The 13,040-nt window shown below is 37.4% G+C and overlaps 1 protein-coding gene across 1 annotated transcript in view; it reads left to right on the forward strand.

Moving 5' to 3' along the window:
- The window catches only part of LOC124282566 (nucleolin-like), a 229,537-nt gene that overhangs the window by 70,489 nt on the left and 146,008 nt on the right, over positions 1 to 13,040 (forward strand). Inside the window, exon 4 of the mRNA XM_046718576.1 lies at positions 7,750 to 8,089. Within this exon, the coding sequence (XP_046574532.1) occupies positions 7,750 to 8,089 (340 nt within the window). The remainder of the gene's footprint in view (positions 1 to 7,749; positions 8,090 to 13,040) is intronic.

Raw genomic sequence — 13,040 nt, forward strand, 5'->3', positions numbered from 1 at the left:
GGCTGTTATAGAGGATCTTAAGGGACACATACTATCCTTGACATCAAGGGAGGATGCACAGGACTATAGAGACAATTCATATGGAAGACGGCAAAGTGCTTCTCCTTGCCGAGTGACATTCCAGAGTGACATTCGGGACAATTCAGGATTTCAGCCTCAAGAGCCTAGTTGGACACAGAACTTTCATAGCTCTCAGGGACAGAAACCAGGATCTCTGTATCAGAGGTCTAGGTCCATAGACAGACCTGGGTACTATGGACCATATGAACTATATGGACCCTATCAACCATATGGATGGTACACAGATGCCACATCCTAAGAGGATGTGCAGAGGTTGCGGTAGGACACATTTTAGTATGTCTGAGTACTTTGCTAGAATATTACAATGTTATTGATGTGGTAGGATTGCCACATTAGCTGATTCTGTTTTTCTGAGCCAAACTTTTGCCAAAGTCACAGTGTGATGCTAAATGAGGGTGTGAACCTGGTGATGAATTAGCACACATTCATGATAATGCTATTAAGAGCGGTAGGCACACATTTACAATTGAAGATGATCAAGAGCCAAATCACAGTAAGAATATTGATTTGAGTGATGTTGTTATTTTGACATGTAGTGTGAGATTATCCCATAGCGGTATTAGGGTTAAGATTTAGGGAAATCATGCAATGTGCTATGTGACTCAGGTGCCAGTTTGAGCTGCATGAAATCAGATATTTTCTCATTTAACAAGAATGAGAGCTATTTTCCTATTACAAAACAAGGTGCAAGGACATTGGTTGGAGCAGATTGGAATCAGTTAAATGTTTTAGGTATATCTCAAGCATTGATCAAGCATTTCATGTACATTCAACATATCTGTTGATGCATTGTTAGGTTTACATTTTTTGTTACAGAGACAGAAAACTACCATTGATTTAAGTCGCAATGGATTGACTCAGTAACTTACACTTAAGGACTTGCAGAGACAAAGTTTATTGCTTCTTTTGCTAATTCCAGTGTCCAGTATAGAGACACTATTACATGTTAAGTGAATAACCCAGACACTGAATTGGGAGTCATTGAACCAATTGAGTCTGTTACAAAATGTTTACATGTGTTAGGTGCTAGAGGTATCACTTCTCCTATATATCAAATAGCATCGTTTAGATTGATAAATACTACCAGTTGAGAAATTAAAATACCTGCTTTGGTAGGAATATGGGTAATAGAGAAAGTTGTCTTTGATGATATGTATAGCGAGACCAATACTGGAAACAGCACACACATTATACAAGTCAACACAAGTGACGTTTTTTTACCAAGTTGACTCTGACAGTAGGACTCAGATGTTAGGTGACAGTTTTTGACTGATAGTGTTGAAGACTATATGACAAATCCTGATATGGTTTTGGACATGCACTCAGGTACACATGGTAACTTGCCTCCATGTCGGATAAACAAAGTGACCTGTCATTACAGGTTGGCTCACCTATTCATTGCCCATCGATCTGTGTACCCTGACAATTGGGCTGGTGACAACGTCAGATTGTTTAATGATGTACACATACACACTGTACCTGTTGGTGATGACACAGGTAGGTCATCGGGTGTCACTGATATGACTACAGGTGAGTTATCGGGTGAAACTGGCATGACTATAGGTGAGTGTTCAGGTATGTCCACAGGTACACCATTAGGTGTTCCAGGTGAATCAATATGTGACATAATTTAGATTAGGAAATCAAAGGTGGTACCACAGGTGTAGTTACACCTATGTTTCCAGATACCTTACCTCAATCTGATTTTGACAATTTAATGTCTGCTGTAAGTGACATGACAGACAAACCAAATAGTTGTTTTAGGGATGAAAAGGGTTAAGTAGGAAACACAATAAATCTTGGCAGGGTCCATTCTTTGGAACCAGTCCTGCAACAGAGGACAGACAAATTGAAGCAATAGAGAATGTATGTTGGATAACAGGGGTAAATTGTACGAGGTCCGGTATGTAGGTGTCACAGAAAGTGAATAGGTCCTATGGGAATTTCACCCAGCAGAAATAGTGGAAGACTTCCACATCAGAAAAACAATGAAAGGAAAAGCGAAACGGAAGTACAAGACCAAACGATAAGACTCCTGATCTAAATGTTCCTGAATCTCTGAGTATAAGATAGTAAGACATATCTAAGTCCCACTTTATCATGACACGTGTCAATTTATATGGGTACCCAAAAAGTTATGAGAATTGTTATGGAAAAGTCGCGGAGGACATGCCCGCGCCTATGAGAATTGATGTATATGAAGCGGAGAGACCGCATTTGTGAGAATTGATGAATATGAAGCAGAGGGACATGCCTGCACTATGAGAATTGATGTATATAAAGCGGAGATATAAGCTGCCTATGGCCATAGAGCATTTTAGCGGAGAGAGACCGCACCAGTGAGACTTGATGAATTTGTAGCGGAGAGAGACCGCCTTTATATGAAGCAGAGGGACTGCATTAGTGAACGGAAAAGCTCAAAAGAGTCTAGAGATGACTGACACTCTCTAGTGTGGGGTAGATAGGCATCTACCTCAGGTTGCTGAAATATGAGGACAGTCGAAAGACTAACGATGAATTCATTCGGGACGAAGGACGGAGTGTCGATCTGTCTCGTAGCCTGGGTGAAGACCTATAAATCGGTCGTGGAGTGTAAGCGGAGGCCAATTACATCAATGGGAGACAAAAAATTTTTCCTGGTCAGAGGCGTTTTTTGAGTACAAGACGTACAGAGGATTCAGCTGAATATGAATAGAATTGGTTGATAGACCAAAGTGAGAGATTAACATAGGAATGACTACCTATGACTGGGACTCAACAGAGTAAATGATTGAAACAGTTTAACAAGGCCTTTAATATGAAATATTTGACTGACCCACGAGTACTGCATGTTATTTTCTCATGAACAGAGACTGTATGAGCAATGTGCACTGTTCTTCAGTCTATTTGATGTGGTAAACATTCCTTGTGGGAGAGTGATATGTTGTATGGTACATTGGTGACGACCAATTGGGATTGTTGGATATTCCTTCACTAGGGAGAGATATTGACTCCTTATGATAAGGAGCAGGAACAGAGTATTTGAAATGAGGAGCGTATTTGATTGTTGATGTTCAAAAGGACCATTCATCTTCACACTTAAGGTGATGATGACACTACTGACGAGGTGGAACTCAATACCACTGACGATATGTGTTTTAGATACCTATGGGTTTCTTTGGGGTAGTACCTTTAGTCATTAGAAGGGAGAAATCTTGACGTATGAACAGACACAGTATCATACATTGGTAATAAAATAGACTTCCAAAGGATAGAAATACTCAAATACTACACAGCTTTTAAGGTACAGACATTACACTACTACTATGTCTCTATGATGTTACCAGTAACGTCCAATGGCAGAAACACTCAACTTTATCAAGAAAAGTCATTCAAAAGAGTGTCTTCAAGAGCCATAAAGTTAGTAAAGGAGAATAAGATAATTTACATATACCCAACTGACTCTATCTTAATGAATAGCTGCACTCTGATTGGGGACATGCAATGGATATCAAGAACTTCATATCTCACATATGGATGCTTATTTGTACTCATAATTTTATTCATTTTCGTTTCCACTGATATATGGAAGTGAACAATATCCAATACTTATTCATGAGTTAGGTAGTCTTTCTGCTCCACCACCTTGTTGAACAGTAACACAAACAAGACATAAAGTTAATTTAACCTTCAGTTCCATCAAGACAGGAGAACTTTGTGATGACTTTCAAGTTTCATTTTAAAAGCTGATGTGACTTTGAATAATCTAATTCATTTTATAAACTTACGTGAACTCAGACGTACTAGTGTCCTCATGTATAAATGATTCCATATTGTATTCTGATGTTGCATGCTTTGTACATTTATAATCTGGATGTATAATATGGTGTTGTAAAACTATCATGATTTGTAAAGAAAAAAACAGAAGAAAATGTTCAAGAATCCAAACTTTCGATATTTGATTTGATTTGTAATACCTATAATGTTTGCATTTATTATACTCAATCATCAATTGCTACTTTAAAATGTTATTTGCTCTAACATGTCTTCTACACTTCTCAGATAGGTACAACCTAAGACAGATCCTATCTGAGACACTTACCTGTATACCACTGGAATAAAGTAACTGTGCATCATTTGATGTGCCATTTTTTTAATGCAAAAATATAATAATAACATGATTTGTGGTGTTTTCCTTAATCGCTGTTTAACTGTTGACAGAGTAATAACAAAATCTATACGATTTGGCACGAGGCATATTGACACCCACTTGAAGAGATGTGGTATCAAAAGTCAGTTCACAATTTCAGTATTGTTCGTGTACCCCATTGGCATTAATGCAGGTTTGACAATGAAGATGCATAGACGACACTAAGTAATTGATAAAAACTTGTTGTTCCATGTCTGAACCAACACTTGTCCCAATTCAGCTAACATCAATGGCTGATTCAGGGCTTGACGTAAATGTCGCTCCATTTCATCCCAAGAGTGCTTGATAGGGGACAGTTCTGGAGAAGCAGCTGGCCAGGGGAGTACCAGAATGTTCTGCTGTCTCAGGAAATCTGTCACAACACGAGCAACATGTGGGTGGGCATTATCTTGCTGAAGTGTGAAGTTAAATCTCTGTCCTTGAACGAATGGCTGCATATGAGGCCCAATGATCTCATCTCTGTATCACTGATCTTTCAGATAGCCATTGACAATGACAAGTTGTGTCTGATCATGTAATGTGTCCTGCCCTCCATACCATAACGTTGGTGCCACTAAATGATCGACATAGAACACTACACGTGTAACCATATCTTTCACCTCTCTGTCTGTTATTTCAAAGTTGGTGTTTCAAAATAACATTCATGCTTTTCAATGAGGTATTAGCAGCTGCTTGATGCATAACTTCATAAAATACTTAAAATGCATTATCAATTATAGTTTCAAATGAAATTTGGTATGATTTAATAAATAGTGCTTTCTTAGTACATGTATGGCATAATTATACATCTGACTTCTCTGAACAGTTTGAATTAAATATGTAAATTTATGCAATAAATCAAAATCCTTGGTGAATATTGATGATAGATTTGTCAATGGTTAATGTTTTACAGCTGTTGACAGCTTTCAACATTTTCAGATATGTTAATTGTTGTTAATGATATCTTTTGTCTATTTATTCTCCCAAATGGTAATGGGTAAAGACTTATAATCAGTCATATGGAAAACTATGTATCTGACATAATGATTTAATACAAATATGAAAATATATGGATAGATGTTTCACATTGTCTTGCTAAAATATTCATAAAATACAATTTGGATTAACTATTTTATTTCTCAACAGTAGATTTTGGTTTTGTGAATTATTTTCAGTCACAAATATCTGGGGTTAGTTATGCTGTTGAGGTAACAATATATTTATCAGAAAATGTTATCATTTGATTAAAATCAACAGAGCAGATGCGTTATATTTTCTGTTAAAGTAAATGGAAATGCTCTTTTCCTGGGTTTCTAAGCAATGACATTGTACTTAGGCTACAGAACAGGTGCTATCTTAGTAATGATGACCTTGATGCCCCAGTCAAAAACAGGTTACACCTCCTACTCAATATATAATTATGTATAATTTGGGTTTTTGGTATTGATTTTTTAAACATCATTACAACAATATTATTCAGGGTCTGATATGATGATTTTACATTACTTCATCAAGTTGCATGACATGAACAATAAAGGTCACACTTTCAATCACTGTCTGTGCGTTCATCAGTCACTGCTCCATGCCAGTTCCTCATCATTATGTTTCCTGTCTAAAATCTGTGTTCCTTGAACAGCAAAATATGAACATGGACAGGGGGCAAGTAGTATTAAATATGAGGTGAGGTGAGGTGAAATTGGGTTTAACGTCGTGCTTGAGAATATTTCGCTCATATGACGACGTGCATGCGTGTGTATGTATGTGTATGTGAGGCTGCTTGTACTAGCCCAGACTTAAGCTGGTTTTATAGTGCTAGCCCACTGAGATACCATGCCGCAGTGAAGCATGAATACCCCACTCAGACACATTATACTGACTCCGAGCCGACCAGTCCTTGTTGTACCCATAAATGCCGAGCCCCAGGCAGGAACCAACAAGTACCATATTTTAACGTCTTTTGGTATGACGCGGTCGGGGGATCGAACCCGCGACCTTCCGGTCTGCGGGCGGACGCTCTAACCACTACACCACGGAGGCGGTCCTTAAATATGAGGTTCCATTTGGCAGTTTAAGGTTACACCAGTGATTGTGTGTATGTTCATATTATTTTGGACTCTGTCCGTGCGTCCGTCTGTGTGTGCGTCCGTCCATCCGTGCAAGTTTGCAGAACTTGAAAACCTTTTAAGTCTTCTCCTTCCTCTTTGCTCTATAGTTGTTGACTTGGTTGACACATGTCATTGTATCCCAATTGCATAGATAGATGCTCATGCTGTAGATCACTGGATTGTCTTGTCCAGATTGATTATTTGCAGACCACCGCCATATAGCTGGAATATTGCTGAGTGTGGCGTAAAACTAAACTCACTCACTGCTATATACATGCCAAAACATTTGACATGGTCATAACTAGTTGACATATTCATGAAGAGTATTTGGAGACTGCAGGGGATATTGATGACTTTGTCTTCTTGTTTGCCAACTCTTGCATATTTTGCCTCGGTACGTGCTTCCAGTTTCTTTAAGGATGGTTACAGTTATAAATATTGTGAATATTTTTCATGATCTGCAATTGAATCATTTGGCAATTGAATCATTTTGTTAGGATGCGTATAAGTTCAGATTCTGCTTACGAACCTGTTTGGCCTTAAAGAAAAAATGTTGTGGTTCTGATTAGCCGACCGACCCTTGAATTCTGGTGCCGACCCTTTTTTTTTAAGCGGACTGAATAAAAAAAATCTTTCAGATAAAAATTGTTTTTTCCCAGCTGCGATAGATATCGGTCATTCTCATAGAGAAAGTCGACATGATGGCCGCAAGCTTGCTTGAATAAATAATTACACATCGATACATGTGTTATTAGTTTGTACATTCCTTCTAAAACAAATATGCAAAATTAAAAAATTCCTACCTACCTACCCTAAATTTTAAAGGGTGTATTCGGAACCACAACAATTTTTTTCTTTTGGCCTTTTTTCAAATATTCATCTGGTCTTGTCACCTAAAAATCGCCACACTCTCACATGTCACTAATCGATCTTAGCAAAAATAGTTAAATATATGAAACAGATTTCAATAGATTTTCAGTATCACGATACATGTTGTTTGATTCACCACCTTTGCCATGATTGTTCCTATCCATCTAATCGGTGATGTAAGTTAGATTGTTTTTTTTAATGATTAATCAAACTGAAAACTGAACCAGAGAACAAAAATATTGATCAAATTATGAAAAATGATTATATTATGAAGAAAATATCAGACTGTGTGCCGAGATATTTGGCAAATACATTTTTGTTTTGTGGGCTTTTCGTTTTAAGGTACATAAACTACTTAAAGTCAAATGACACATTATTCCTATTTGGTAAATCGTTATTGTAAGTTTTATTTGGGTATGTGATTATGATAATCTCCCGTCAAATGCATTCGACAGCAGCATTGTAAGGATTAAAGCGACATTTTCAATTCATGTAACACTGCTTTGATTGTTTTCATTTATACAGAAAAGAAAGAATGGAAGTTCCGCAAAAAAGACCGCAATAGAGACTATGGGTAAAAACGGACAAATGTCAAAATTCAAACATTTTCTGTCTCCTCCACAAGATGACACTGATGATGATGATGAAGATGAAGATGAAGATGATGAAAGTAGTGTTGACATTAATGAAGACGATCTGGACAGTGATGACATATTAAAAGATTTAGCTGATGATAGCAGCGATGATGATGATGATGATGATGATGATGATGATGATGACAAAGACAACAATGGCAGTGATGAAGATGTCAGTAATGATGATGATGAAGATGATGATGATGATGATGACGACATTAGTGATGAAGGTAATGAAAGATTTAATTGCACTGGTTTGTGGTTTATGATGCTTTGGAGGATATAATCCAAAGAAACCCTTTATAATTCTTTTCACAAGGTCCCAAAACATCATTCTTTCATTGTCAAAGTCATGAATTCACCTGGCACATACAGAAGTTAACCCTCTGTACATGGGAAGTGGTGGTTGCCTAGTGCTTAAAAAATTGACTTCACAGTTAATACTTGGAACCTAATTCCTCAATAAAAAAATGTTTGAAGCCTTTTTCTGGCATTATACTAAGCTATCACAAGAAAAAAAATGGTGATTTCCAAAAATTTCCAATTTGGAAATATCATATTTCCAAAATTGGAAAGATGATGTTTCCAAGGTTTGGAAATTTTTGGAAATTTAGGAAGGATTTTACCACTACTTCTTTCAATTTCTCCTTTTTCCCAAGGATCCCCGGACCATGAGTGTATAGACTGAACTATTTCACGAATCTTTTGATCTGTTAGAGTTCTTATTGTTGATATATATAATGTATCTTGCATGTGACATATTTATTCATGAAAACTGCAGGAATAAGCCATATTTTCATATTATCCCTTTGTGCTTGATATCAATGCAACTGCCTCTCACGCCTGAAGTGATACATTTTTTAAAGTTGGGATTATGTTTAGAGTATGTGTTTACTATTCGCCGTCCTATGCGACCAACTAGGAACCAATTCTATATATTAGTTTAACTTCACTCATCTGCATTCTTCTTGTTCTATGTGTCAAAAATTGACATTGACTGTTCTATTTACCGCTAGTATGGCGAGCATTTTCAAAAGTCAGTTTCAAGTGTATGTTTTAGTTGTTATCCACAAAAGCGCAAATATGTTTAATTTTTTCCCCCTCTCAATGTTCGTATGAATAGAAATTCCATACACCTACGCTATATGGACTATATAACAGTGTACCAGATATACTGACTGAGTGTATTACATGCCATAAAAGTGAACCCGTGCCATGGCGTAATAGGGTATTCCCGTGAAGTAGGATTTTGTTATTACAGTATGATCTCATTCATGTTGCGTCGGTGTTGTTATACGGGATTAAGACACTGGGTGCTATAAAATTCTGAACTTGTTTTGAAATATGATCGAATTTACTGAGTTAATTTACTGAGTTTAGCTCACTGAGATTATAATGATACTGATTCATGTGTTCACTCAACGTCTACGGGGATGATACGTTCTACGTCTCGCCAAAGTTATTGATTAATCTACTAATATCTAACAAAGTGCTAGAGTTTTGGGTGACCTTCGTAGGGTCAGTAATAAGTTGAAATAGTCATACATGATTTAAAAATTATGTATCTTATTATTACTTGGGGTGTTGGCATGGCAGATTTAAGAAGATCGTTGAAAAGGCCCTCCAAATGATAGTTGAGATATATTTCACATGATGTTTCATCTTGTGATGATTAATTGTGGCAACACCAAATATATTATCATGTCATGAAAATGTCAGATATCACTTTAGGCTTATTTCATTTCTTTACCCCTTCAACTTTTCGTATAAACCTTGTGCCTGTTAAAACATTAACTGGCCTTTGTTCGAGATCACCAGGTCTTGGAGGTAATCACCCTATGTTTTTACAATTCTGCTTCATGGGAACTAACCGTAGTAGAATACATTCTCCAATTAACACCTGTCACAAGGGAGAGGCCATTTGAGTTTGTGCTCAATAACGGTGTTATGCAATTGGCGTATTCACGAAAATCTCATGAACTTGTCAATAGAAAATTGGTTGTGTTGTCCAAACATGTACGGATAGAAGCAAATACTCAAATGATTTCCCTTTTTACTGAATCATAAGTGTATCTAGATTAATGTGATCATTTACAAGAAATCAAGAGAAATCAGCCCACAAGCTCACAGATGATTCCAGAGACAAATATACATTTGAAAGATTCCAGTTTAGACAAGACATTAATTTCATAATAAGCCAGCCAATAGACTTTATGTTAATATCCCAGTTACAGTTATTTTGAAGGGTCAAGTCTAGATGCTTGTGATTATCTATGTCTTGAATTATCACACAGCTCATTGTAAGGTCAGGTTGGATGCTTCTGTTAAGTTTTCTACTAAACTGTAAACTAGGTTTGTCGCTGTGGTGACAATTATATACATGTGTTAAAACCAGCAATGAGAACACAACGCCATGCCAATAGCAACTCCATGCTTGTTTGATAGGTATTCTTGTCGATGCATAGAGAAGGGTTCCCATATTCATTCTTGTATCATTATCGAAATAAAGGGTAGGTTAGACATTTGGGTCAAGGTAAAAATCGTTTGATGTTTGATGTTTTGACAACAGTGTTGTTTTAATGGATTCTACAAGATGAAAAAAACGTGTTCACTCAAGGAAAGAAATAAGACATGTATACCAGACTACCAGTATGAGATTGAATCCATGTTAGTGAGTTCACACAGTCACTTTGATTTATAAATTAGTTCACTCAATTCATAAGTTGTGAGTTATTCATTTTCTTGCAAAAACTTGCTATAAGAATTTTGGAAATGACAGTTTTCACCATTATTTCCACAAATTCAGTTATGGTAAATGCACAGTTAGACTAGAAGTTTCTTCCTAATTTTCGTGGTTGAAGATATCTATGTGTAAATGGTAGTACCGGTAAATGTTCATTCTGAACAAGAGGAAAAGGAGAGAATGGATCTCATGGAGATGCAGTCAGAAAGACTGCAGAGCAACAGTCTCAACATTGAACGACATAATGTCTAAAATTCCTGGAGACCACAACCACGGACCAGTACACAACGAAGTCAAGGAAAATCAAATCTCAAACAGATTGTAACAAAAATAACGAATATTTTTTTTTAAAAAAAGGTAAGAAGTATTCCTAACGTTATGTTAAAGGTCACATGCAACGTAAAACACAACTTTGCAGATTCTGATACCTTTCGTTATGGACTTACCGAAACAAATCATCAAAAATGCAAATTCAACTTATAAATTTGAAAAATAACGCGATGAAAAAAACCACACGAAATCGGAGTTCAAACAATTCACTAATTTTCCCCAGTGCTTGGACCGCCTCCGTGGTGTAGTGGTTAGAGCGTCCGCCCGGAGAACGGAAGGTTGCGGGTTCGATCCCCGACCGCGTCATACCTAAAGACGTTAACATATGGTACTTGTTGGTCCCTGCCTGGCGCTCGGCATTAATGGGTACAACAAGGACTGTTCGGCTCGGAGTCAGTATAATGTGTCTGAGTGGGGTATTCATGCTTCACTGCGGCATGGTATCTCAGTGGGCTAGCACTATAAAACCAGCTTAAGTCTGGGCTAGTACAAGCAGCCGCACATACACATACATACACACGCATGCACGTCGTCATATGAGCGAAATATTCTCAAGCACGACGTAAAACCCAATTTCACCTCACCTCACCTCACCCCAGTGCCTGGGGGAAAAGTGGTTTCAACAGCTGGGCTGCGCTCATAGCACATGCGCAGTGAAACAGGTTCGCGCAGCGGGTTGTCTGGTGAATACTCGGTGAAGGCTTTGGTGTGAGCTATTTTTTTTTAATGTTTTGTTGATATTTCACAGGCGCGAGATTTTTATATGTTATACCAGTAGATTACCGATTTAACTGTTTATATAATTTCATTTGTCTATTTCACCACACGTTCTTCTTACCGAGTCACTTTCTCAGTTTGATACTTAAAAGCAATGTCATTATTTAGCGTTGACAGAATATCTAACTGTGACACAGATATGTCGTTGTCACAGACAAAACTCAGTGTCTGTTTTATTGACACCTACGTGTCTGCCTGCCTGTCTGCTAATGACAATATTCAATACACAACTTCGATCACTGACCACATGCAATTTGAACTTAACACCTATCAGGCTATACACCATAAACAAAACGCATTGATTTATGGCCCGAGTTCGGTCTCTGTCACATTATGTAATTACAAGGACAGGCAGGTGTGATACTTGTACACATGACATGTTATGATGTCTGTTGATTGCAAATTGTTGTACACAAGAAAATGAGCATGTATTTACGGTTCATTGCCGGGAAGGCTAAAATCGTCACGCTTCTCGGTTCAATGAGCGTAGCCTTCGCGGTACTTACAATGCAATGTTATGGTTGAATGAACATGGGGCGCCTCACTCGGAGGCTCTGACAAATTACAAAGAAAACAGGATTAACGTGGACGCTCTTTAATTTGGGCACATACAAAAATATTAATACAGCTATACGTTTTCATTTTCAGTATTCATTTTCTTGAATTCGACATTAAATTGTCATTATCCATAGTAAATCACATTTCTGTCAATCTACGTCAAGCTTAAGACAATTTGAGACATTCTGACACGTGGTCTGTGTAGGCGATGTCCCCGGTGATGTTGTTCAAAGGGCCCTTCAGGATTAAGTTAACTCTAACCTGCGCACCTGCCATCACGGACATGTGTATGATAGTTCGGTGTCAGTTTGCAACTTAAATATTATAGCAATGTTTTTCGAATTAAATACATCTGAAATAAAAACGCCACTTAAATACAGGTCTAAACAAGCGAAGAAGATAAAGATGCCTGCTCCATATTGAAGTTGGAAGATACCATAATGTACCTAGGGAAGAAATAATATGCGTCCATTGTTTATCTTTAAATCTTAATCGAATAGAAGTCTGGTTCAAGTCTTAATAAAGTCTATGTTCTATTCTGTTCTGATAAATACTCTATTATAACAATGTTTTGAAAAGAAATGTATCTACTCCCGGCATGGATTATGCTTCCCGGCACCGTATCTTTAGCTTTGACGATACTCCCCTAATTAGCTCTCCCGGGAAATTCCGAAATACAATGTATACATTTTAGCCTTCCCGGGACATCTGAAAAATAAATTTTAGCCTTCCCGGTACGACACCGTATTTACAAAACCTAACATCTCTATAAG

Source organism: Haliotis rubra, unplaced genomic scaffold, assembly GCF_003918875.1.
Source record: "Haliotis rubra isolate DU_JTF1 unplaced genomic scaffold, ASM391887v1 Scf30, whole genome shotgun sequence".
Classification (NCBI taxonomy): domain Eukaryota; kingdom Metazoa; phylum Mollusca; class Gastropoda; order Lepetellida; family Haliotidae; genus Haliotis; species Haliotis rubra.